The sequence below is a fragment of the Trachurus trachurus genome (genome assembly GCF_905171665.1).
Source record: "Trachurus trachurus genome assembly, chromosome: 7".
Classification (NCBI taxonomy): Eukaryota; Metazoa; Chordata; class Actinopteri; order Carangiformes; family Carangidae; genus Trachurus; species Trachurus trachurus.
Window position 1 is genome coordinate 34,062,178 of NC_139901.1, and position 27,944 is coordinate 34,090,121.

Sequence of the window (27,944 nt, forward strand, 5' to 3'; positions counted from 1 at the left end):
GCCTGACAAGGGCGGGGGCTGCTAACTCATGGTGCGTTCAAAGAAACTCGTACTTTGTGTTTTTCCTTCCTGTGAAGTCATACCAGTTCGATCTGGTACGAGTTCACGGGTCGGAAGTTACGAGTGGCCGTTATAGGGAACTTTCACAGACAACAGGATGGTAAAAACACGAGTGGGTTGCCTGGAACGCTACCAAGTCGTAGTTGTGACTTGAAGCTGTAACTTACGGTTTCAAAAGCCTGCCTTGAACGCAGCATTAGCCGAAACGGCCGTGAAGCTGATATCTGCTTTAATGTAAAACAAGCATCGATCACAAACATAGCCATCAATATCAACCAGATACGGTCCCAGAGGGACAGACATCAGCCCTCACATACAGACTGGAGCGCCAGTGGCTCCACAGTCTTGAGGAGAACCTTAATGAGCTCTTCTCACCATCACACAGAAACAAAATGATATCATTTCTAGAGGCTGATAGCCTGCACATAAATTTATACATAAGATTGCGTATTACAGCAGAGCAGTTTGGCACTCCAACATTAACAAACATCTCACTGGCACTGCACCACCGAGGAAGCTTTAAAAGCATCCTCATGCCATCGTTGTAGGCCACATTTAGTCTCTGCATGTTTTTTTTTTACTGTAAACGCTCCACAAGTGTGCAGTATACAGGGGAGTACAGTATGCTCTAAATAACGCTACCTTGACATTACTAGTACACATACTGAACTTCCGTGCAAGCATGTTGGCCTGCAGGTAAAGCCTCCGACACTGTCTGTTTATGTCTCTATCATCAGACATATCGTTTACAATATGATGACCAAGATATTTCACTTCATTACATTCTTTAAGAACAGAACCAGATAAAAAGAATTCAGGGAAAACTAATTTCCTATCACCTTTACCTCTGACAATCATAATGTTGCTCTTAGTTGCATTGTATTTGATGTCAAAGTCGAGGCCGTATTGTGAACATATTTTCAATAACTGTTGTAAGCCAGCACTATATGGGCAAAACATTACTAAATCGTCAGCATACATAAGATGATTAATTAACATAGAGCCAACCATACACCCTGTATTACATACATTCAGTTGCTGTGACAAGTCATCCATATATACATTGAAAAGGAACGGGGACAGTATACCACCCTGTCTCACCCCATTACTAACTGGGAAAGGTTCTGACACAGAATTTCCCCATTTTATCTGAAAAGTCTGTTGAGCAAACCAGTACACAAGAATTCTTAAAATCCATGTTGGGACCCCTCTAACACGCAATTTATTAAACAATTTCTCGTGATTGATGCGGTCAAAGGCCTTGGAGGCATCTATAAAACACATAAATATTGTTGAGTTCTGTCTATTATATTTGTCTAAAATTTCTTTCAAAGCAAAAATGCACATGTCAGTACCATGTTTCTGTTTAAAACCAAACTGGTTGTCACTTGTGATTATGTACTCTTCCAGCCTATTGAGGAGGATTTTCTCCACAATTTTTGATAATATGCTAGCCAATGCAATTGGTCTGTAGTTCTCCAAACTGTTTATTTTGCCTGCTTTGTTTTTAACTACAGGCACTAATAAAACAGACAGCATAGAGTCAGGCAGGATTCCATGACTGAGTAAACCTGTCAGGCAGATAGCAAGTAAAATACAGATTTTTTTGCTTGCATATTTTAGATGTTCAGCAGTTATCTTATCAGCTCCACATGATTTATTATCATCTAATCCTAAAATTGCAGAGTGTACCTCTTCTAAATTTATAGCTATGTTCACATCTGTATCAGCAGTGCCCACTTCAAATTGATTACTTCTCACACAATTAAACAATTCAAAGTAATGTTGTCTCCACATCTGGGATATTTTGTCAGAATCACTGATCCCTTCAATGTTCGATGGTAAAGTCATTTTGCAATTATTTATACATTTGACTTCCTTCCAAAAATCATGAACACTATTGTTTTGCAACTTCTTAGCCAGTGAATCAGATCGCATAGACTTCTCATGTTTTTTAATAAATTGAAGGGCATATTTAAAATTTGCATGAGCACGTTTCTTCTCTTCAAATAAAGGCCCCTGTCTGCCTCTTCCTGAATCTACCCAAGCTTTGAATGCTTTTCTGGCTGCCCCATGAAGCTCTGCCACATAATCGTTCCAGCCTGGTTTAACATTATATACCTTAGACTGAATTTTATAAAGTGGCCTACTGGAGGTAACAAGTGACTCCACAATAGAGTCATAAAAAACACATAGATCTTCCCCGTGTTGCGGGTTATCACAATTCATATTACAACATCTTATTGCATCCTTGGGTAGCTCTATATTTCCCAGTAGGTTGTCTGTCCTGATGGTATATTTATTTAGTGCTTTTTTAGTTAATTTACTCCACTCCAGTTTACCTGTAGTTGTGTTGTTTTCCACAGTAGACACCATTGGCAATTTTTCTACATTCAAGGATATAGAAAACGGTATATGATCGGCAATGGCATAGTCATAGTAAATTTCCATGGCTTCCAAGGAGGCATGTGCATCAGATGTACAAACACAATGGTCCAACCATGAAGTTGTATGCCATGCTTCACTGATGTAACTAAAACTGTTTTCAGGCAGAAGCACTTTGCTTGAGAGGGTTAAGCCTCCATCAGTACAGAATTGTATGAAATGTCTTGCAAACAAAGAGTTCTCATCAGAAATGTCTGCATTCATGTCTCCCAAGACACAGATGCAGCTGGAAGAATTATCTTGGATAAAAGAACTAACAAAGGCTAATCTATTGAGGAATTCCCCCTCATTTTGATAGCACTCATAAGGTGTATAGATATTCAAAATAATAAACTTTGTGTCATTGCAATTTATCTCTATTCCGATAGCCCAATCTACATCCACTCTGACTACTTTGATCATGGAATCATATTTCTTTTTCCAGAGGATAGCCACTCCCCCTGGTATCCTTCCATGATTTAATTTTAAGCTAAGGTCAGTAGTGGATACCCCAGCTCCATAGAAATCACAATGTAATGAATTTAGGCCTTCCAAGTCCTGCTCTGCTAAAAATGTCTCTTGCACACACAGTACATCACAGTTCTCTAGTAGCCTGTCAATGATGAGTCGGCGTGATTTATCCTCCACACTGTGACCAACACGAAGGCCCCGTGCGTTGTAAGATACAACCCGGATCAAATCAGCTGTGTTATTGTCTGTGTTGCGTTCACTGACCATTGTCATGTATCATGAGACTCCGGGCTGCGACATTCCTGGCGCTGCTGTATAGCTGCTCCCTCGGCTCCAGATTCTCCTTCGGCAGGTGTAAATCGAGGCCGGCGAGCCTCGTAGTAGCGTCGAACATAAATTCCTGCTGGCCAGAGTTGCGGATCATACATTTCATCCACCTCATTACATTCAGCAGTGATATGAAACGAGCTGAATCTGTTACGCGTCGAATCAATTTTGCGACACATAATAGTCCTGCCCAATTTCTCAGCCAGATAATCGCGTAAGGTGTCAGAGTCAAGGTTAGGGCAGAATCTTGTTGCAAACACACTGACCAACTTGGTTTTAACCACTTGGATATTATTTACATTCCCAGTGCCAACTACTGCCACATTCTTCCTCTCGCGTTTCTGTGGGTTACGCACAGTGCGGGGTTTTGGTTGTAGCGTGGGGTTTCCAGGAACCGGCTTTAAACGCCGGCCTTCTCTTACAACAGTGTTCCACTGTGGTTGTTTTTGTGGCGGAGCACTCATTGCCGTAGTTTCTCGTGTTGTCTGTGGAGCATCAGCCACACTCGTCTCTTCCACCTCAGCTGCTCCAGTGGTGCGTTCAGGGCCTGCATGTTCATGGGTCTTCTCAAGCACCGTAATGCGCTGCACAACCTCCGCAGTAACTGCTTGCAGATCCTCGCACGCATTTACTTGGGCATCAAGAGCCCCCTTCATGCTGGAGATAGCTCTGTTGAGTTGCTCAATCCTGCCAAGCAGAGCCGATACGTCAATGCTGCCGCTTGTAACAGGCGGGAGATCATCCAAGTAGTGAGACACAAATCTTGGGATGTCTTCCCCGCTCTCGTTTAGCACTTTCAAGCACGGCTTTACATTGTTTATATCCTTCTGAGGACCTTTGTGTGTCACACAGCGTTGTGTTGTTCTGGGACACACTTCAAAGAGAAGTCGTTTGGACTCCTCTATCCACTCGGACGGGAAGTTGTTTGAGGCCAGCATAACAATCTCGTCCTGGCTCAGCGTCCTCATTTTGATCACAAGAAAGTTCAGAAATTCATCTTCCACTATCATTTTATCATCGATAGTTTTGTAGATCTGTGGCTTTAAACGAGAGCAAACTTTGTTACCGTCTGCCGGCACACGCTTTGGTGCGTGTGCCATACTTCCGCCTTCCGCCTAACAATATATAGCCCGTTTTTACAAACAGTTTGTCTCAAAGGGCTTTACATGGCATCACAACAACATCGCAACAAGTCCTTTGTAAGTAAGAAGATCAGTGGGAAAAGATAACAATGACCTGGATGATTGAGAATATCCAGAGACTCCTACATGGGCGTAAGAACAACTTACGAACACATGTTGTGAAACAACCAGCTGTGTGTTGTCACACATGATTCATCGCTGTGTAATTGACAGGCAAGAGAAGTCTGACCATGAAATCTGCTAACAACAGAAAATTTACTTCCACTTCTCAAAACCACTTTGCTTCAACACAAAACATCAGAAAACTCAGAGCGAGTACTGCTCTGAGAGCCGTCCACAAGACGATGAATAACACATCGTGTCCTCGTGTCAGCTTTGACTTTACAGGAAAATTCCTTCCTCCTGTTTTGATCTTAGTGTTCATCGTCGGTCTGGTGGCGAATGGATGGGGACTGAAGTCTTTGCTGCAGAACTGGAAGAAACTGGGGATTGTCAACGTGTTTGTTCTCAACCTCGGATTTGCAGATATTTTGTACCTGCTCACGCTCCCGTTCCTGGTGGTGTACTACTTGAAGAAGAGTACGTGGATCTTTGGAGAAGCATTCTGCAAGATAACAAGATTCTGCTTCAACCTGAATTTATATGGCAGCATTGGATTCCTCACTTGTATAAGTGTGTTCAGGTACCTGGCTATTGTTCATCCTGTTAGAGTGGTGGGAAGATTAACTGTCACTCACTCTGTGGTTATCTCTGTCGTGGTTTGGCTGTTGGTGGCTGTTCAGAGTCTTCCAGACATGTTCTACCCCAAAAACAAGGAACGAGGAAAGGTTCCAAAATGCTACCATACCACCAGTGAAGACTACCTTGATGATTACCTGAAATACAGCCTTGGATGGACAGTGACTGGGTTTTGTATCCCATTGCTCATCACTCTGGGCTGCTACGGACATGTGATTGCTGTTCTTTGCCAGAAAAATAACACTCATATGGAACTGAAAAGAAAAAGTTTGAAGTTGTTGTTCATCTTGATTCTTCTCTTCTCTGTGTGTTACATCCCCTATCATGTATTCAAGAACCTCATCATCTGGTCAAGAGTTCTGGACAAACAGAAGATATGTCGTGAATGGTTTAATGGAGTTTTCATAGCTCATCAGATAAGTCGTGGCCTTGTGTGTCTGAACAGTGCTCTCAACCCTCTGGTTTACCTCCATGTGAATGAAGAAATTCCTGCTCAGCTCAGACAGCTGCTCCAACGAGCTCGTCAGATGTCAAACCCCACCTCTGTGCCTGTGACTCAAATTGAGAACAGAGTTTAACAAAAGTGACCATTTTCACAACAGACAGCTGAAACAGCTGCTTCTACAAGTCTGCTTATTCAGCTGTGTATCATGGGGAGTAACATAGAATGTGACTGAAATCATCAGTTGGTTGTGTGATGTGTTCATTGTGCTTGTCATGATACTGTTGCCAAACGCTAAATAGACACAATCTTCCAAATACGCAGAAATTCATTTTTAACAGCTCATTGTTTGTCACTGATGAGTGATAGAAATCATAAAATGTTGCTTGTGCGCATGTGTAGGTGTTATAGTTGCGTGTTAATCACAAAAGTTCATCAGCATGTGATTCAAATTCAAGATAATTCTGAACAGGAAGTCTGTTAAGAAATCCAACCTCCAAAATGCACTTTCACTTCTCATGTTTGTTTTACACAGAAACACCAGCACACTCAGCATACTTAAAGTCAGAACTGGAAACTGAAGATAACTGTGTGTTTTTGCTGGTGTAGATGGAAAAAAGTCCGCAACACCTAAAAGAGCTTTTTTCATCTTAATTTCATGTTTTTTTGGTCCAGCACCCACCCAGCATTGGGCTGCGAGGATGTGCATGGTTTTTTTTTTCACTTCCATTTTTGCTGGTGTAGTGCATTATAGGGCCTACACTAATCTTTGGTGATGCATTCTGCAAGATATAAAGATTCTGTTTCAATCAGAATTGTATATGGCAGCATTGAATTTCTTACTTTTCTAATTGTACAGTTACCTGCCTGCAGGTGATTGGGCGACTAAAAGAGAGAGTTTCCATCGCTCATCAGTTCTGGCCTTGTGTGTTTGAACAGATCGCTCAACCCCTGGTTGTGAAATTAAGAGATTCTGCTCATCTTAGACAGCTGCTCCAACAAATTCAACTCCCAGCTCTGTCCCTGTGGATCAAACTGCAGATGAACTTTAACAAAAGTAAACAATTTTTCATAGCGATGTTGTGAAAATAAGATGTGTAATTGTCTTCCATAATTCAACTGCATCCCTTATCTGAACTTACTTTCCCATCATAATCTTTATAAATTATTCAATTCTCTGTTTTGTTTATTATTTAATGCCTGTATCGTGATGTGCTTCCAACAAAATAATTACTAACCATAAAGTACAACAGTTTTTATTAGTGTGACTTTTGTAATCCCAAGCATTGCAACATACAAATTAATGTTCAAAGAAAAAAAACAAAAAAACATTATAAATTCAGAAGAACATTGATCACCGTTTTTGAACACTGATATGTTTTTGTAAGAAATTAAAAAAAAAAAAAAAATGAAGATGTTACAGGTTTCCAAGAATTTTCATTTTCACATTTTATTGATATTCAGTCCTCACTGGTATTCTATAGTTTCTGTACCACAGTTAATTATTCTCCTCACTCCTCAAGTATCATTCATTTATCTGTCATCATTTGTCTATTCATTTTTGGATTTGGATGTGGATTTCTTGGTCCATATGAAACGTCTAATGAAACATCTACAGGAAACCCAAATAAATGCAATGATGAGCAGACCAAATGTTAGTAAAACTGCCATCACATCTAGACAGTAATAAGCATACCATGACATCTTATATGACTCGGTGCGCAGATGTGCTGCACCCTTGTGCCTCATGACGTACTCCATCCAGAAAATGGCACTCTCCAGGGGGTTTATTGGTTTGTCCAGATGAAGCTGTGACAGTTTGAGCATATTCTGTTTGTAGGGCTTTTCTGGGTTTAGAATATTCTTCAGAGCATTTGTCAGAGACTCAACATCCAAAGTTGTCACTTCAACAATCTCAGCAACTTCCCGGGCCTTCAAACGCACCATGTTGTCATACTGGTCAAAGATGAGCGGAATGCCCAGAACTGGTACACCGTGGTATATGGCCTCGTAAATACCATTAGTCCCCCCATGTGTGATGAATACCTTGGTTTTAGGGTGACCTAGTATATCGTTTTGTGGCAGCCATTCAACCAGCATGGTGTTGTTTCCCAGTGTGGCTGGTCTTTCTCCAAGGTGTCTCCATATGACTTTCTGAGGGAGATTGGCAAATGCTGAGGCAATGGTCTCTGATATCTCAGGGCCAAGGTCACTAAGCAGCGTCCCCAGAGTCATGACAACCACTCCATGTTCACCAGAACTCTGCACAAATTCTTCTAAATCTGATGGAAGCGGCCTGGAGGGCTTACCCTGGAAGCCTCCAATGTAGACAACATTGGGCATGGTGGGCCGAGGGAACTCGAAGGTAAAGTCAACCCGCATTAGCCAGAGATCTGCTCCCTGAAGGAGTGACATGACGTTGACGTCATTTCCAAAATATTTATCACACACAGCCTGGTAAGGTGGATTAGAGACATAGTGGTACATGTAAATCAATATGCCATGATAGATAATATTATTGAGTCTTTGGAAAATGTCCATCTTGTCAGAATAATCTGAGAACAATTCAGGGACATAGGACAGAGGAGAAGGGGCAATGGCAAAGTGTGCTTCCCCTGTGATAATCCAGCGTACATTAAAAACCAAAGGAAGTTGGAGATGGTGTGCCAACAGCACTCCAGCTGGAAATGCAGGGTCAGTCAGAAAGAGATCATATCCAGTTTCATTCAGCTTCTTGACCAGTGTCTTGTTCTCAAGAATGCTGACGACCAGTTTTGCTACAACTTCCTGGTTTTCCCCTATCATGTCGAAAAGATTCCTATAAAAGTTCACAAAAGCCCACGGTGAACCTTTGTTCCGACGGATCTCGATTGACCTCTTCAAGAACGAGGTCATGAAGTCTTGGCTCTCTATGTTTTGGGACTGCTCCTGGGGGATGGTGATGGAGGTGTAATGGGGTGAGACCTCTGAAACGTACCAGCTGGTGGAAGAACGTAGCACTGTGACTTGATGGCCCCGAGAATGAAGCGCCTCCACCAGGATTTTCATGTTTAGCCAGTGGCTTCCGTCTACCGGGTAAACCAGCACTTTCCCACCATCACAGCAGGAGGACAGAGCTGCTGAAAACAGCAGGATGAACGCCAGGGCTGGATATGACCCCATCACTGCAGAGGAGACAGAGAACGTATAGGGTGAATATTTTCTGTTTCTGCAGAAAAAGTTCAAATTAACTCATTTATTGACAACTTAAAGGGAACCATGCAAGTCCGGTCTCTTTTCCTCTGTTTTGCTAACCCTCTGCCCGGCCATATGCATTTTTTTACAGAGCCGGCGAGAAAGCAATCCATGGAGCGTGGATAATGTTATTTATCATATACGATATTCCAATGTGAATATTTGTGTAGTCTTATCTGTCATGAGCAAAAAGAGATTATGGGTTAAGATAAAAATCCTACATTGTTCATCTTTAAAAAGTCAGTGTATAAAACAATTGCAGTGAGCAACACTTTATTTCTGACTGGAAAAAAAAGGCCATTTCACAAACAAACATTATTGCAGATAGCTGAAGTAACATAGCTTTTTCACAGTTCAACAGTTCTGTCTTGGCTTAATTTTTCACTAGGTTGCAGTTTGTACTTTTTATCGTCATTGTTTTTTATGTCTAACATCAACCTGCCAATGGGACTGGGGATGGAAATTAGCCGCTACAATCCCACATATTTACATGTCAATGTCCATCAATATGTACTGTTCCCATTTAAAAAAAAATAAAATAAATCTGAAATCTGAAAATCTTTGCCACAAACAAAATTAACCTCCCACAAGCGATTTCCTGATAGATTTCCAACTTCTGTCTTCTAAATGTTTTATGTGCAGTGTTCCTCCACACAGCATAGCCTGCATTGTCTCTGCTGAATCTGAGCATCTGCCAGATTTTGCTCTTTGTCCCGAGTTGTCGTTTTTCCAGGAACTGTTAAGTAATGTCCTGCACCAATTAACCAAGTCAAAGTCCTTGTGCACTTGGTACAGGGCAATGTCATGCATCAGTTCTCAACTATTTAAGCATGTAGTTTTGTTTTAAAGACTTAACTTTATATAAAATATTAAAATAATTTGCCCAAACTTACAGCAGACATACATAACCTGGTAATCATTGCAGGGTTCAGACTCATTCTGATTTAGTCAGGTTTTGACCAACTCAGAATTTAGAGCACACCCACAGGTTGCTAAAAAGAAAAAGAAAAAAAGAAGTAGTACACGGGATGTAGCAAACCACAGCCTACACACATAACGCTGAGTGTGCCCTCAATCTGAGATCAAAGAAAGAAAAGGAATGATACAGGCTGCTCTTTAGTCCTGTTAATGTAATGAGCCTGTGGTGTGATGAAATGCATCTGAATAATCTGTACACATCAAAAACACACTGTCCATAAAAAGTAGCAGTAGTGCAACATATAGTTCATTAGCAGTCAAATCAGTTCTCACCTGACGACGTCCCGGTCTCGGACACTGTGACCTGTTGTTCCGACCAGGAGGAATCCAGTATCTGAGTTTATCATGCAACGCAAGTGAATGTATAACTCCCACAAGAGCCTCAGTGAACTCGTCCATTCTGCTGCCTTGTTTATCCAAACCCATGTCACCACACAGAGGTTCCCTTTAAACCCCACCCCCTTCCCTGCTACAGCTTTAATCATTTAATGTGTGGAATGTTGATGGAGTGATGAGTACTAACAGGTCTAATGCATTCAAAACCAATTTAAACAGAAAAAAACTATAAAAACACAGTGGTCACAGAAGTAAAAGTCAAGTGTCTTAGTTTTTAAGCTCAAACAGGAAGAGACCACACAAAAAAAAATATTTTTAGCCCAGAAACACAAATGTCCCTTCCCTGAGCTGTGGAGCAGTTTACAGCTTCATATCCGTTCATCGGACACTCTAGAGATTTTCAAATCTTCTCTTAAAACAAATTTTTTCGCCCGGGCTGTCAGACCAACTTGTTTCGTGTGCTGAATGTATTTGTATTTATCTCTGTCTCTGTTGAAATTGTATTTTTTTAAATGTAGGCTATCATAGTATTTTATTGCTATTTCCTGATGTAAAGCACCTTGGTCAATAGGTTGTTTTTAAGGGGCTATATAAGAAAACATGACCTTGACCTTTATACTTGAGTATAATGATGATTAAGGGGCTGCTGTCAGCTTCTACTTATCGTTTAGAGCGCTTTGAGTTGAAATCACTCGTCAATGTCACTTGTCCCACACTGACCAATCAGAATCAAAAGGGGGTGGGACATAGGCTACGTTACCCTACGTTATATCATGCACCCACACTCATTTTGAAGGTACCTTAGGGTCCATGTCAAAAGCTGCTGCCAGTGCTGTTATGAATTTCTTGCGCTACAACTCAAAGTCAGACCAACGTTGTAGTTTTTTCATTAGGTGGCAGGAAGAGACGACTCGTTTTGTAACCTAGCAACATTCTGACAAGGGGAGAGAGAGCTGCATTAGTAAGGTCAAGGTCAGTGAGGGCGCGTCGGGCCTTATGAGTCTTAGGTTCCTGCCCAGAGAGAAGCTGCTGATGCTGCACATCAAAGACCGGTCGACTCTGTTCAGAACAACACTCGCACTAAAGCAGCTCCATCATAGTTTTCAACCATTTTTATTCCAACTGTGCATCACGTGTCTGACCGTGTTACAGGACGCAATGTTAAATGAGTGGCATGTTCTTTTACAGTTCAAGTCTTGAGTGTCACGCCCACGGCTCTGCCAAACACACACATTTATAGATGCAGCGCAGGCCACAGCTGCAGGCAGCGGAAATGTCAAGTCTGTCATGAGGAGCTGACTTGAAACTCACTGCTGATTGTCTCATGTAACAGAGATGTTCAACAGTTGGTTGGATACTAATCACTGATACTAATCATACTACATAGTAATAATGAAGTTGTACTCAAATTAGGACAAATGCACATAGACTTCATTCTGCTTGTGTTGACGATGCACAAAGGAAACACATGTGGTGGCAGTAGAAAGAAAGTAGAGAAAAGACTGATTTGTGGTCGGTGACTCGGCTCCAGAACCGTCTTACAGCCGACCCAGTTTGGTTGACATTGTCATCGTCTTCATCATCATCTCAAACCATTTCCTGTTTATTGCAGATTGCTCATTTGTTGCACATATACTGCTGAAATAGTATTGAATAGAATTAAAATGGAACATCTAAAGCCAACAGCATATTAACATCATATCGGTTGTGAACACGCTACACAGTCTTTAGTATGTTAGTATTTACCCTGGATTTGAGACACAGTGTCCCTTCCAGTGTATAATATGTGTAGTATACTGTATACAGCAGCCTGCAAAAGAATGGGAAACCCAGGAGACTTGAGCTCTCAGAGAACTTTGACCATCACTGATAGTTGGGCCCTTTTCCTTTTCTGTCAGTTTGAACATGGAAAAGATGAAAATAATATATATGTATTGTTTAAAGGTGTTCAGAAATGGCTGTTTGTCCTGTTTGTCGCCTCCTTCCACGAGTTGTCGCACGAGTTTACCCGAGTAAGGAAAACAAATTTGATCCTTTTTTGGTCGTTATTGAGTGGGCGGGATATTCAATGTTTGGGTCGAGACCGAGCTCAGTGGCTGGTGAATCGTGAGCAGGCTGACGCATAATTAGTGCGCCTGCGTTATCCAGTGCGGAAAAAAATACCACACTTTCATCCCAGATTTACTCGAAAATATAATTCTGCACAAAGCCGGTGCATATTCTCATTTGCCCAGGTCATAGTATTTCAAAGGAGGTTAAATCGAAAGCAACTGGACTTAGTTATTTGTACAAATAACTAAGTCCAGTTGCTTTCGATGGAATTTTTTTGAAAAATTTTTGAAAAAAAAAAAAAAAAAAAAAAATTCTGCACAAAGTTTGGGCTCCATCGTCTGATAGATGAGTTATTACACTAATGTTAAGACCCACAGTGGGATCAAAATCATTTTTCTTTTCTGCACTGCAAAAACTCAAAATCTTTCCAAGAATATTTGAATTATTTCTTGTCAAAATGTCTCATTTCTAGTCAAAACTAAACTCTTTTCATTTAAAATGAGATCCGTCACCTAAAAATCAACTTGTTTTTAGATCATTTTCACTTGTTTCAAACTAATTTTTACTTGTGAAAGCAAGTTGTTTTTGTACTTGTAATAAGAAAGAAAAACTTGCTCCACTATCAGATTTTTCGACTAATTTCCAGTGAAAATCAACTTGAAAGAAGTAAAAAGTGTCCAGAAACAAGCTGCTTTTTAATGTGATGAGTCTTATTTTAAGTAGAATGAGATTTGTTTTGACTAGAAATAAGACAAATATTCTGGGTAAGATTTTGAGTTACTCAAAAAAGGAAGAGCGCGCACACTCAAAAAGAAAAAGAAGCAGTCAGGAGGTGCTGGGCTAGTAAACAAATTTAAAAAGACCAAGAAGCCAGCAACACTCAGTGTCTTTCTCATGTCTTTATTGCCTCACTGATACAGGCAACTACCACACAGACCGGTGTCGACAGTCAGTCTTCGAAGACAGATTTTGAGTTACACCTTTAATACCTTCCACTTGATGAACTGTTCACACTAACAGACATTTTAAACAGAGGGGGCCCAAACATTTGCATGCCACTGTATATAGGCCTACAGTACAGTATGTGTGTATATACAGTGATCGATGGCCCTACAGCTGACACAACAGTGACCTCCATGACATGATGCGTGATAAGGGACGGCCGTGTCCCCGCCGCGTCTCCCTGCACAACAACCGTCTCCTCCTCAGAGACCTTTGCACTTGTTATGACGCGCTCTCTCTCTCCGTGTGTGTACGTTGTGAACTCTGGCCCTGGCAAACAGTAAAGGCCAAGCCCAGTGCTGCTATCATATGTCCATGTGTACGAGGGAAAAGAGACGGCTCGGAGGGGGAGGGGGAGGGGGCAGAGGGGTGTGGGGGTTGGATTGAGTTGGGAATACTTTGGCATTTAGTTTCTTAAAAAAGAGCATCGGTCCCGTCGCCCCCGGCCACATAACCCCCCGTGTGTGTGGATTGTGTGGATGTGTTGTTGAGCTGCTCTGCTGCTGCTGCTGCTGCTGCTGCTGCTTCCCTCGGTCGGACCATGGAGCTGCCCCCCCCCCAGCTGGAGCATGTGAGGCTCCGCGGCCGCTGTGACAGCGCAGGTGAGATCACTGCTGCTGCAGACAGCACGCCGCAACAACACAACACAACACACTGCAAGGCTTCTACACTGCAAAAACTCTAAATCTTTCCAAGAATATTTGTCTTATTTCTTGTCAAAATGTCTCATTTCTAGTCAAAACTAATCTCTTTCCACTTAAAATAAGACTCATCACCTAAAAATTAACTTGTTTTTAGATCATTTTCACTTGTTTCAAACAAATTTTCACCTGAAATAAGTAGAAAAATCTGCCAATGAAAGCAAGTTTTTTGTGTTTGTAATAAGAAAGAAAAACTTGCTCCACTATCAGATTTTTCTACTTATTTCAAGTAAAAATATACTTGAAAGAAGTAAAAAGTGTCTAAAAACAAGCTGCTTTTTATGTGATGAGTCTTATTTTAAGTAGAATGAGATTTGTTTTGACTAGAAATAATACAAATATTCTTGGTAAGATTTTGAGTTTTTGCAGTGTGCTCTTTCATGACACACAAAGGCGACAAGACAGACTCACACCGACTGAAGGAGTAAAAATAGAGTCCATGTGATGTCACGCTGCAGCAGCAGTGAAGCAACTTCCATGTTTAGGTAAAGAAGACTGAAGCGTGGTGTTGTGTTGTGTTGTGTTAGTCAGTCTGTTTACAGGTGAATGATTTGCAGGATTAGAGATTAGAGATTAGAGATTATGATCTGATCTGAGGTTGTTTCAGACACTCAGGTTCTGCAAACACCAGATAAAGATGACGACGTTGTCTCTCTCAGGCCGCGATTCAGATCAGACTTCTTTAAAAACCCACAGATTTCGGAGGAAGTTGTGAATAAAAGAGAAGTGTAAGAACCCTCCATGTGTGTGTGTGTGTGTGTGTGTGTGTGTGTGTGTGTGTGTGTGTGTGTGTGTGTGTGTGTGTGTGTGTGTGTGTGTGTGTGTGTGTGTGTGTGTGTGTGTGTGTGTGTGTGTTTGTGTGTTGGGTTTGTACAGTAACACGTTCCCGTCTCTTAATGGTTGATCTGATCCCAGAACAGGAGGATCTGGCTGTTACTGGTTATCAGTGTCTCTGTGATCGCTGCTCAGGAGAAAACGGCTCGTTAGACTTTGAACACGGACCGAAGCTTCGTAAATGATGTGTATCCCTTAGCAACAAGTAAAGTTACTACAGCTATACTCACTTTATACTAAAACTGAGGCAGTATACTTGGAAGTGTACTTTTGAAAACTTAAAATGACCTATAAAGTCCTACTTTTATAAACTTAAAATGTTCCAATTTAGTCAGAAGAAGTATTAAATTAATATATTTTCTAGTATGCTACAAGTACATGGTCCATACAGTATAGTTGCTATACCTATACTCAAGCATATTTAATAAAATGAACTTCAAGTATATTGCTAAAGCGTTGCCTGTTTGAAGGACTTGATCACTTGATCCACACCGGCCTGAAGCACTGACCCAGTTTTTGGGGTCGACGTGTTTCCACTCTGTCGCCTTCAGCTCAGAACCAGAATGCACTATGAGTTTATTTTGATGCTGATGCAGGATTATTCAACTGGTCGTTACACTTAACATTTCCCATCCAGACCCGGTAGTTTGAATGATTCCCAGTCTGTTTCCAGCACCGACAGTAACACTGGTATCTGCTAACGAGCTGTAACGAACGGCAGCATCACACTGCAAAAAATCTAAATCTTTCCAAGAATATTTGTCTTATTTCTTGTAAAAATGTCTAATTTCTAGTCAAAACTAATCTCTATAAGACTCATCACCTAAAAATTAACTTGTTTTCAGATAATTTTCATTTGTTTCAAACTAATTTTCATTTGTTTCAAACTAATTTTCACTTGAAATAAGTAGAAAAATCTGTCAGTGAAAGCAGGTTTTTTGTGCTTGTAATAAGAAAGAAAAACTTGCTCCACTATCAGATTTTTCTACTTATTTCAAGTGAAAATCTGCTTGAAAGAAGTAAAAAGTGTCTAAAAACAAGCTGCTTTTAATGTGATGAGTCTTATTTTAAGTAGAATGAGATTTGTTTTGACTAGAAATTAGACATTTTGACTAGAAATAAGACAAATATTCTTGGAAAGATTTTGAGTTTTTGCAGTGCAGGGATCTGAGTGCACACCTCGGTCGAACACATGCAGCGTTTTTAAGATCTGAGTGAATGATAATGAAGTGTCACGTTCCTGGATGATGCCAGATCTCAGGTTCATGTTGACACTGCCCCCTGCTGGTCAGACACCACAACTGAAAGCTGCCACCACACTTAGTAGGCCTACAGTACAGGGTTCCTATGTGTAGGCTGGAAAAGCTGGAACACCTGGATAATGGTTGACCAGTTTTACAGTCACGGAAAACACACGGAAAATGAGAAAAAAAAAGTCAAATGTCCTGGAGAAGGATTTCTTTTCCAATGAAAACTCTGGACTTGGACCTGGTTTAAACACTAAAACTACATGGTTTTTGTGTTGTTCTATAATACATTTCTCATATTTATTTATTTATTTCATAGATAAGTTCAAGAGCCACAGACTGCACATCTATGGGATAGTTCAACATTTTGGCAAATTGGCCCATCACCATAATCCCTATAGTCATAGCAGTAGGTTCGTTACCTTTAATTGTCGGTGCAAGCTGTTTTTAGAACGGCGGAGCAGAGCCGTGAGCTGCTCAGAGCTACGCTACGGAGGCTCATTATGGGATTTCATGGTTTCCCTCATCAAACTCATCAAATACACAATCCAACAACTCCACAACGCTCTGGTGGACAAGTTGTGAGCTGCACATTCACCACGCTATGAGATAATAACACAACGTTACCACACACAGTTGTTGTAGAGGTAGATTCATGCAAAACCGCTGATGCACGTTGCCTTCAGGGACAGTTTTTCATCAACAGTCTCTGTATTTCCCTCTAAAACAACTCTGTGTGGTAACGTTGTGTTATTATCTCATAGCGTGGTGAATGTGCAGGTCACAACTTGTCCACCAGAGCGTTGTGGAGTTGTTGGATTGTGTATTTGATGAGTTTGATGAGGGAAACCAAGAAATTCCATAATGAGCCTCCGTAGCGTAGCTCTGAGCAGCTCACGGCTCTGCTCCGCCGTTCTAAAAACAGCTTGCACCGACAATTAAAGGTAACGAACCTACTGCTATGACTATAGGGATTATGGTGATGGGCCAATTTGACTAAATGTTGAACTATCCCTTTAAGTCAGACTTCTGGGGCTGAGAGAGGAAGAAACATAGAAATAAACTGGTTAAATGAACAAAATAAGGTTCAACCGTGGAAAACAACACCTCTATGTGTTGTTGTGTGGTGTGATAACGTCTGTCAGACTGAAGCAGCTGAACAAGTCCTGGGAAATGATTTAAGGAAAGAGTTGGAGCTCCGACTCGTCTCATTAGTAAACAACTCGTGCAGCTCTGACTCTGCTAATCTGAATTCATGAGGGGTTTGTTTCCTCAGCTGCTCCACTTTGTCCCACCACCACCACTTCTTCTCCTTCTTCTGCTGCTGCTGTTCTTGTCTCTGTGGCGGTGGAACCAGCTGTGTCACCGCCTCCTCGCTGCACAGATCCCGCACTGCAAAAACTCAAACTCTTACCAAGAATATTTGTCTTATTTCTAGTCAAAATGTAGCCTATGTTGAAAGCAACAACAAACTTAAACTGAGCCAGAACTGCTCCTATGAACCATTATTAACCCTTTTCCCTTCCCACCCACTGTTAGATAAAGGAAAAGAAAGAAAGACACACACAGAGAGGAAAAAAAACATTAAAATAAATCTAATTCTACTTAAAAAAAAGACTCATCACATTTAAAACATAGCTTGTTTGGAGACACTTTTTACTTCTTTCAAGCAAATTTTCCACTTGAAATAAGTAGAAAAATCTGATAGTGGAGCAAGTTTTTCTTTCTTATTACAAGCACAAAAAACTTGCTTTCACTGGCAGATTTTTCTACTTATTTCAATTGAAAATTAGTTTGAAACAAGTGAAAATGATCTAAAAACAAGTTAATTTTTAGGTGACGAGTCTTATTTTAAGTGGAAAGAGATTAGTTTTGACTAGAAATGAGACATTTTGACAAGAAATGAGACAAATATTCTTGGAAAGATGTAGAGTTTTTGCAGTGAGCTGCCAGCTGCTGCTCTCAGGTCAGTTCTAACCTGAACCAGATGGAGAGGCCAGTCGAGCAGCATGGCCTCAGCCCCCCCCCCCCCCCCCCCCCCCTTCCTGCTCCACCAAGTGTTTCTCCTTAGCAACAGTCAGCTGACTGCACTAGGTCGTGGTGTTTGCTGAAGCAGACACATGCACACAGCAGCAGCAGGCGGTCAGGGAGCCTCTGTCCTCTCCGTCCTCTCCGTCCTCTCCGTCGGCCTCATGGCTCTCACCGTCACCGAGCACAAGACGCTCACGCAGACGCCGCTGCTGAAGATCTGGGTCCCGTGGATGGGCTGCAACCTGAACCGCAACCGCCGGAGGGGATGTACGTGAGTCTGGAGCTCTGGTTGCTGCTGCTGCTGCTGCTGCTGTGTTGTGTTGTAGTGTTTGTGTAACTGTTTTCTTGTCTGTTTGCTTTGAAATTTGTTTATTTGGATAAAACCCCACGTTTTCGAGGGGGTCCAAACATATAGACAAACATAGATTCAACAGACAAACATGTTCTCAACAATATAGAAAAACAAACAGACAAATAAACAAACAAAACAAACAAACCAAAAGACAAAAACAATAGTACAAACAAGGACAAACCACAGTTATTGTAACTACATTGGGACAAAACAAAACAACCATAGTAGGGCCACAAAGGTCAACACTGGGACTAAAATGACAGTATATAATGATTAGTAACAGATCAACAAATCAGAAATGCATCTTCAGTGAAAACAGGAACAGGTCACCATGAGATGAGAAGACAGAGCATGCTTGAAAATACCAAGATGTAACAACATCTCTGTCCCGTCTGTCCGTCCTGGGTGAGGGATCCCTCCTCTGTTGCTCACCCTGAGCTTTCTCCAATTTTTCCCTGTTAAAAGGGTTTTTTCCAAGGCAAGGCGATTTTATTAGTATAGCCCGTTTTTTACCACCAGTTTGTCTCAAAGGGCTTTACATCCCATCATAACAACATCCTCTGTCCTTAGACCCTCACATCCACTGAGGAAAAACTCCATGGAAAACCCTTTTAACAGGGAAAACCAGGAGAAACCTCAGGGTGAGCTACAGAGGAGGGATCATCACCCAGGACAGAGATGTTGTTACAGACAAGAAAACAGTTTATAGTTTATAACACAGAATGTGCAAAATATATTGAAATATGGAAATGTTAGCAGAAGTTGATGGAGTTTTTCCTCAGTGGATGTGAGGGTCTAAGGACAGAGGATGTTGTTATGATGGGATGTAAAGCCCTTTGAGACAAACTGGTGGTAAAAACAGGCTATACTAATAAAACTGCCTTGCCTAGTGACCCGTCAGCTGCTTCAGGTCTGAGCTCAGGCCCGACGGTCTGAGAGAGCGGGACCGGTGCCAAGCTGATCCAGATCAGATCAGATCAGTCTCTCTGCTCTGTCTGACGTGACCTCAGGTCCTCTGAGTGTTGTGCTGACGCAGCAGCTTCCTCCTCCTTCATTCATAATGGAACATCCTGGAGGCCGACGCTCGCTCCACACACACGGTTTCATCCGGACTAGGGATGCACATGATTAACTGTTTAACCGTTAACAAGAACTTTGACCGATTAATACTATCGGTTATTTATTTATTTTATTAGCTCCTTATGTCGTCAACTCATGGGGGCGTGTCGACACGTGCAGAGTTCACTGCCTTCAGTCATATTTCACAGCACAAAGTTACACAAGAGGACTGACAGTATGTGCAGCAGCAGCAGCAGCCCCCATGAAGGAAGATCAGACAATACATGTAGCTACACGGACATAGATGTGAATCACCTGTAACTACGGTGCTGAGAAAAAAAAGAGGACGAGGACGTGGACGTGGCTGCTCTCCAGCCTGTTCACCTGCAGCAGCTCTCCTGCAGCTCCACAGAGGAGCTGTCAGAGGAGCTCTGCTGCTCCTTCAGCCTGGTGTTTGGCTGCACTTTGTATAAAAACACTTCTACATTGGACGATCTAACCTCCATATGAGCGCGATCAGCTGAGACAGAGCTCAGTAGATGTGGCGCTGATCAGCTGTCGCAGCGCACGTGTGTATTTAACTGCAAAAAAAAAATATTTTAAATGGAGTGATCAATTTTTTTTTTTTTTTGGCCGTGCGCCGCGAGTGTCTTAATCTTATCGGTTAACGGTTAATAATCGGTTAACGAGCGTCGGTTATCGGTCAGAAAAAAAATTCAAAATGTGCATCCCTAATCAGGACTCTTTCTGGTTCTGCAGCTCGACCGGCACCGAGCCGAGCTGCTGCTGCTGCTGCTGCTGCTGCTGCTGCTGCTGCTGCTGCTGCTGCTGGAGAAATGACCGGCTGAAACTGGCTTTTCTTTTTCTTTTCTTTAAAGCCCAGACACAGACAAACATGCAACAACTGGGTCATGACTGGGTGAGACACACACACACACACACAGGGTTTGATGCTCTGAAGTGTGTGTGAGGAGTTTCTTTTCTTTTGAGCGGCGGCTCCACATCTCTGTAGTCAGATCTATATTCTGGGATGTATCCAGAGATACAGATGGATTTATCTTTATATTTAGGGACACTTGTTGTGCAGAGCGGAGGTTTAACAGCAGTGGTTTGTTCACTTCAAGCTGCTCCGGTTGTTTCTGCTTTTCTTTCCACATCTTCACAGGTGTACAGTATATTTGTATATCTCTCCCCTAAATGGAGGCAGTTTGCACCTACATTTGATACAGTGCAACTAAATTACTACCTGCACATGTGCAACCAGTGCATTTGCTTTTTTTCCCCCCTTTCTAACACTCAAAGAGTCTGGGATCTGTTGTTCCAGGTGTCAGGCCGAGGTGCATGGGGATCATGAATGAAAAGGAAATGTGAATATTTGGTTTGCAAGTTGATTTTTGCCCTAAAATGTAAAGTTGAGGCCACTGTGCCGCTTGTTAGTTTGGTTTCTGCAGATGATCAGTAATTGAATGTGTGTGACGACGTGTTGAACTTGTTAGTTTGTTGTGTTTAGTTGTTGCTCGGACAGTTTTGTGTGTCATGGCGCGCTGCCAGACGACGAGCAGCCAGATCAGACACGGACATCTGAGCTGCAGCGCCGCGCTCTCATTCTCCTAATGAAGATTACCCTGGCAGCCACACACACACACACACACACACACACACACACACACACACACACACACACACACACACACACACACACACACACACACACACACACACACACACACACACACACACACACACACACACACACACACACACGTCCTGTAGAGCGGAGCCTCAGAGGGATTTGATCAGCTGAACGTGACGCTGATGTAAACACATCACATGTAAAGCAGCAGTAACAGCCACATGTTAAAGGAATAGTTCACCAAAAAAAATGAGATTCAGTCATTATTGCCTCCCCCTCATGCTGATGAATACTCCAGAGTAGTTTTTTATTCCTCAAAGTGCATCTGGAGACCTGGGAGGCCGGTTCCTAGTCCAACCAGAACTTTATATGAGAGCAATAATAGGGCCCGACACAAAAACGTCCATACACAAAAACCATTTAAAGGGACAACAAGGAGTTTTGGAAAAGCGAAGTGTTTTCACTAGGGCTGTCAAACGATTAATTTTTCTAATCGCGATAATCGCATTTTTTCCATAGTTAACTCGCGATTAATCTCTATTAAAAATATTATATATGGCGCTTTGGACATTCAACACCCCAAAGTGTTATAATCTCTAGACAAACAACTTTTAGACCAGACCTAGCAGGCCTACCTAATCATAACACATGATGCATGAAACTCACACAGAATTGAAACGAATTGCATCCAGTGGAAATTGCCCTTTACTGTACTTTGCTACACCTCTGCCTGGCCATGTGCGTTTGTTGACAACAAAACCGTCAAAAAATCAATACATGGCCATGTGCATTTGTTTACAACAAAGCCGTCAAAAAATCAATGGATGGAGCTGTGGCTATATGTTAGACTGTGTATATTTGTGTAGCAACCAACTTGAAGGTGCCTTACCGCCACCTACTGGACTGGAGGTCCCACACTCCAGTCCTCCAGTCCAGCAGACAGAGGACAAAATGGGCCGCAATTTAACAGCGATTACATTTTTTTTTATTTTCTTTAATTAATCGCATCGCGATTAACGCGTTAACTCTGACAGCCCTAGTTTTCACACTACATTTATGAGCCTCCGCACCGTGAAATTCATTGACCGGCGCAAGACAGACTCATGTTTTCATTCATCAAGAATTAAAGTCAGAGGTTGGAAGACGATCACATACCGTCGTAGTTCCCACCATAAACGGAGATTCGGCGGCGTTATTCTCATGACTCGCCACGAAACCGAAAGTAAAGAAACGCTGGTCGGCTCGCCCAGCATTTCCACCACCACTAATAATAACAAAATAACCATAGAGACAAAACCATATATTTATAGAAAATGGACCATTAACAAGTGGTAACGGAGATTCATCCACATTAATATCAGACTTTTTATAACCAAATAGAAACTCCTCGTTGTCCCTTTAATCCTCCACACTGCTCGTCCACTGCAATCCAAGTGTCCTGAAGGGAAAAAATGAGGGGAAGGGGGAGTGCTGCAGAGGCCACAGGAAAAAAGGTGAAAAAAATGTGTAGAATAGCTCAAGATGCTCTTAAAGGGAAAATAAGTGACAATAAACTGAGGAAAAAACTGACTGTCCTGAAGGGAGATAGTCCAGAGTTTAGTGGAAAATACCTCATTTAGGACATTTTTACAGCCTCAACAGTCCAAACTCTGGACTATCTCCCTTCAGGACACTTGGATTGCAGTGGACGAGCAGTGTGGAGGAATATTAAATGGTTGTTGTGTAGTTTTATGGAGGTTTTTGTGTCGGGCGCTATTGACTCTCATATAAAGTTTTGGTTGGACTATATAGGAACCGGCCTCCCGGGTCTCCAGATGAACTTTGAGGAATAAGATTCAAGATTCAAGATTCAAAGGTTTATTGCCATGTCAACAAGTAGAATCAAGTTGATAGGAATGTGTCTTGGTTTTGCTCTCACAGAGAAACAATGCAGTAGCCTACTCCCACCACATACACCACAATAAATAAATAATACACACAATACCGTACAATGCAATATACGGGGAGGACAACGCCGAGCAGCGTCACATTCAGAAACGCTTCGTTAGAACCGCCACAAACTCAGATTTCAGGGCTCCATCCTCCCTGGCACTGTTTGACAAATTGAAAATTGAAAATCTCAACCATATTTGATATTAATACACTGCAAAAACTCAAATATCTTACCAAGAATATTTGTCTTATTTCTAGTCAAAATGTCATTTCTAGTCAAAACAAATCCCATTATACTTAAAATAAGACTCATCACATTAAAAAGTAGCTTGTTTTTAGACACTTTTTACTTCTTTCAAACAGATTTTCACTTGAAATAAGTAGAAAAATCTGATAGTGGAGCAAGTTTTTCTTTCTTATTACAAACACAAAAAACTTGCTTTCACTGGCAGATTTTTCTACTTATTTCAAGTGAAAATTAGTTTGAAACAAGTAAAAAGTGTCTAAAAACAAGCTGCTTTTAATGTGATGAGTCTTATTTTAAGTGGAAAGAGATTAGTTTTGACTAAAATTGAGACATTTTGACAAGAAATAAGACAAATATTCTTGGAAAGATTTCGAGTTTTTGCAGTGTATCTTGCAAATCAGTATCTTCATTTACAAAGCAATGCACCAAAGTCACGTATTACCAAATCAATTTCAACAATACTTTCGCACAAATTCAAGTTTCCACTCGCACGCTACAAGACAAGCAGGTCACCTACACCGCCCCCGTTGTAATACCACCAGAGGGCAGTAGAACCTACACCATCACATACAGAGGAATTCTGTTATGGAATGAACATAGTTCCTCCTCCTTGGCAATATTTAAAAAGAAACTACTGTTAAAATTAACTGAACATCAAAACATGGCTTGACTTTTAACTCTGCTTTCCTAGTGCCCCATGTTTTTTTTTGTTTTTCTTTTCTTTTCCCTTTTTAGTGTTTACTTGAACTTAATTAATCTGTTCTCTTCTTTTGTCTCGCTTTCTTTTCTCACCTCTTTTTGTTTATTTATTTATTTATTTATTTGGTGCTGTTATCATTACTACTACTTTTATTTTTACTACCAACATCTTCCCTGTTTTTTTTCCATCTTATTCCTTCCTTTCTTTTTTAATTTTATTTTCTATCTATACCTTGCACAAGGTATGTGATTATTATTTCTTTACTGTGCTTCAATTATGTGTTAGATCAAGGTGAGGTCGTGTTAGAAGCCTTTCAGGTTTCAGACCTCACCTGCACATTTATTTTTCATATCTTTCTTACTAGTAAGAGAGATAAGTAAATGTTTTGTTTTATTTTTTATGTGCAAATAAATAAAAGTCTAAAAGTCTATTCAGCATAAGTGCCAGTGCGAGGAGAAAGTGCAAAGTGATTAATGCAAAAAAAAAAACTACTCCAGAGTATTCATCAGCATGAGGGGGAGGCACTGATGACTGGATTTCATTTTTTGGTGAACTATTCCTTTAACACCTCTACTGTATGTGTGTGTGTGTGTGTGTTGCAGCCTCGGTGCCTCAGTTCTGTAACTCTCCTACGCTGATCGTGATGGTGGGTCTGCCGGCGCGGGGGAAGACCTACATCTCCAAGAAGCTGACCCGCTACCTCAACTGGATCGGAGTTCCTACTAGAGGTCAGTGGTGCTGATGTCACTGCACATCTGGACGCAATATTAATATTTTTTTTCCCAGGATGGTAGGGGAAGGTCCTGCCTTCTCTGCCTCTGATTGGCTGGATGAATTCTCCTCCGATTGACGTCATCTCACAACAGTAGGCTACTGTAGTAAACTAAAATACACAGAACTGAAGTTTCAAATGTGATCAGACACCATGGTGAAGCGGTTTGCTTTTTCGCCTGCGGCGTGGTGAATCCGAGTTCGATCCCCGCTGGTTTCACATTCCGAAAAATTTAGTTTTTAAATTTATATTCCAAGTTTTTTTGAGTTTGAGAGAGAAGTGTAACTGTGCCATTGGTTGGGTTTAGGCAATGAAGAAAGGAGTTGGTTAAGTTTAGTAAAAAGACCAGGTAGAGTGTAGACAGGCCAGATAAGTAGAGAGAGTCCAAGTTTACATTTTGAGTTTGAGTGAGAAGTGTAATTGTGCCATTGAGTCCAGGTAGATCTAGAGGCACTTATCACACTTTGCCGACAGCCTGCGTTTCACAGCCGTTTCACAACCAAAACAAACAACCAATCAGGCGAGAGCCCTTCTAGCCAATCAGAGTCGAAAAAGGAGCCCATCTAGCCAATCGGAGGCAGAGAAGGCGGGACCTTCCCCTACCATCCTGGGGAAAAAAATATCGCCGCGCACATTCACACACTGGAGCCAACATTTCATCATTTGCAGAGAACAACAGAGATGATGAGGCTTGGTGCAGATAGTCGAAGATTTTTTTTTTATTACGATGAAATAATAAAGGAAACATTACACATTTCACTCTCAATGAATGAGGTTTAACTCAGGTGTCAATATAAAAACATTTAAAACATTATAATGCTATTTAAATGGGTAAACAAAGGAAATGAGGTCAGTTCCCTTCATGCTGTCTTTGTTCAGGCGAAGCACAATGTTTAGCCTGAAAGAGAGGGTCAAAGGTCAGAGGGCAGAGTTGCACTTTACTGATGTTTTGTTATGTTTTATTATGTTTGATCATTATGTTTTAAACTTTATTGGTTGTGTTTATCCTGTCTTTTTGTACAGTGACCTTGAGTGTCCTGGAAGGCGCCTATAATTAAAGGGATAGCGCAACATTTTGTCAAATTGGCCCATTGCCATAATCCCTATACTATACACTGCAAAAACTCAAAATCTTTCCAAGAATATTTGTCTTATTTCTTGTCAAAATGTCAAATTTCTAGTCAAAACTAAACACTTTTTACTTCTTTCAAGCCTAATTTAACTTGAAATAAGTAGAAAAATCTGCCAGTGAAAGCAAGTTTTTTGTGTTTTGTAATAAGAAAGAAAAACTTGCTCCACTATCAGATTTTTCTACTTATTTCAAGTGAAAATCTGCTTGAAAGAAGTAAAAAGTGTCTAAAAACAAGCTGCTTTTTTACGTATAACTATGTATGTATATGTATAAATATACTTATTTTAGTTATAATTAAATTAGTTTTGACTAGAAATGACATTTTGACTAGAAATAAGACAAATATTCTTGGGAAGATTTTGAGTTTTTGCAGTGTAGTCATAGCAGTAGGTTTGTTACCTTTATTTGTCGGTTGAGAGTTGTTTTAGAGGTAAATTCATGCAAAACTGCATGAAAACTATTATTATTATATAACGCTGGGGTCTTGTGATTCTAACCCCTGGTGTAAATAGAGAGTAAATTAAATAAGTTTTAACCTCAGTTCTTCTGTTCTCACCAGTGTTCAACGTGGGTCAGTACAGACGAGAAGCTGTGAAGATCTACAAGAACTTTGAGTTCTTTAAACCTGACAATGAAGAGGCCATGAACATCCGCAAGTAAGGACCACGCAGAGTTTTATGTGTGTGTGTGTGTGTGTGTGTGTGTGTGTGTGTGTGTGTGTGTGTGTGTGTGTGTGTGTGTGTGTGTGTGTGTGTGTGTGTGTGTGTGTGTGGGTGTGTGTGTGTGTGTGTGTGTGTGTGTGTGTGTGTGTGTGTGTGTGTGTGTGTGTGTGTGTGTGTGTGTGTGTGTGTTATCTGCTCTGGTGTTTTAACGTGTGTTCCCTCTCTCAGAGCGTGTGCTTCAGCCGCACTCAAAGACGTGGCCTCCTACTTCTCTAAGGAGCAGGGACAAGTCGCTGTGAGTAGAAGAAACTAAATAATGACGTCAGGATTTTCTCCTGTTAAAGGGATAGTTCACCCAAAATTGAAATTTCCCTCATTATCTCCTCCCCCTCATGTGGACTAAGGGCTGGGAGAAGTTTCAGAGTCCTCCGTGGCTTCTCTGGGTTACAGGGGGTCTCGGCGTAGCAGTGCATGTCCATATGACGGTTGCAAATGGATACCAACTGTCTTCATAACAAAAAGACACACCAAAAAACATCCAGATACCTCCATGCTGCTCGTATGTAATGTCCCTCTGGTATTGAAGCCCCGACATGAGAAACTGTCCTGAAAAAAATTAAATGCGAAATTGTCCCGAAAGAAATTAAATAAGTCTATATTTCAAGCTTGTTTGTAGTGGAAGCTTCTCGAAGCTCCTCTTCCTGGTTCGTCCGAATTTGCAACCATCATATGGACATGCACTGCTATGCCGAGACCCCCTGTAACTCAGAGAAGCCACGGAGGACTCTGAAACTTCTCCCAGCCCTTAGTCCACATGAGGGAGAGGAGATAATGAGTGAAATTTGAATTTTGGGTGAACTATCCCTTTAAAGTCTCTTAAAGTCTCTTAAGTCTGTTAAAAAATTACGCTGAGGAGTTTTAAAGACACCGTAGTGCTGGAATCAGCTGCTTAATTAACAATAATTATTATAAAATGGGGCAAATGAACTTTACTTGTAAATATTCTAGCAGCGTGTGATGTGTGTAACTAAGGTAACAGCCGTGTCCTGTGTTGCAGGTGTTTGACGCCACCAACACCACCAGGGAGAGGAGGACGGTCATCATGGCCTTCGCTAAGGAGAAGGGCTACAAGGTGAGTTACACTCTGATGCTGAAGAGATGAGTTCTGGGTATCACATGTGTGTTCAGACACATCTGTGGACAGATGTTGAGGTTTGGGGGTTAGGACTGGGTTTGAGTGGTGAAGGTGTGAATCTGTCTCTGTCCTTTAAACCCCATAAAACCATCACCTTGGTGACCAAATGTCAGGTACACTAAACACCTGAGGAACATGTGACAAGTTTCATCCAGGGAACAATATTATTAAAGGTGTACAGAAATGGCCGTTTGTCCTGTTTGTCGCGCCGAGTTGTCACGAGCTGCAACACGAGTTTACC

At 41.3% G+C, this 27,944-nt stretch overlaps 3 protein-coding genes across 3 annotated transcripts; 2 read left to right on the forward strand and 1 right to left on the reverse strand.

Annotated features, from left to right (window-relative positions):
- Positions 1–4,768: 4,768 nt before the first annotated feature.
- LOC310988191 (P2Y purinoceptor 1-like) lies at positions 4,769–5,740 on the forward strand (the record flags this gene model as incomplete). The annotated part of the gene is made up of 1 exon (XM_083974703.1): positions 4,769–5,740. One exon carries the CDS (start codon positions 4,769–4,771, stop codon positions 5,738–5,740), a length of 972 nt encoding a protein of 323 aa, XP_083830829.1.
- A 1,415-nt stretch (positions 5,741–7,155) lies between these two features.
- LOC310988578 (UDP-glucuronosyltransferase 2C1-like) lies at positions 7,156–8,767 on the reverse strand (the record flags this gene model as incomplete). The annotated part of the gene is made up of 1 exon (XM_083975229.1): positions 7,156–8,767. The coding sequence occupies exon 1, from the start codon at positions 8,764–8,766 to the stop codon at positions 7,156–7,158; it is 1,611 nt and encodes a 536-aa protein (XP_083831355.1). The 5' UTR covers position 8,767.
- Positions 8,768–13,598: 4,831 nt separating this feature from the next.
- LOC310988192 (6-phosphofructo-2-kinase/fructose-2,6-bisphosphatase-like) lies at positions 13,599–27,670 on the forward strand (the record flags this gene model as incomplete). The annotated part of the gene is made up of 5 exons (XM_083974704.1): positions 13,599–13,808; positions 24,545–24,670; positions 26,406–26,502; positions 26,737–26,803; positions 27,566–27,670. Exons 1-5 carry the CDS (start codon positions 13,748–13,750, stop codon positions 27,668–27,670), a joined length of 456 nt encoding a protein of 151 aa, XP_083830830.1. The 5' UTR covers positions 13,599–13,747.
- Between the last annotated feature and the right edge of the window lie 274 nt (positions 27,671–27,944).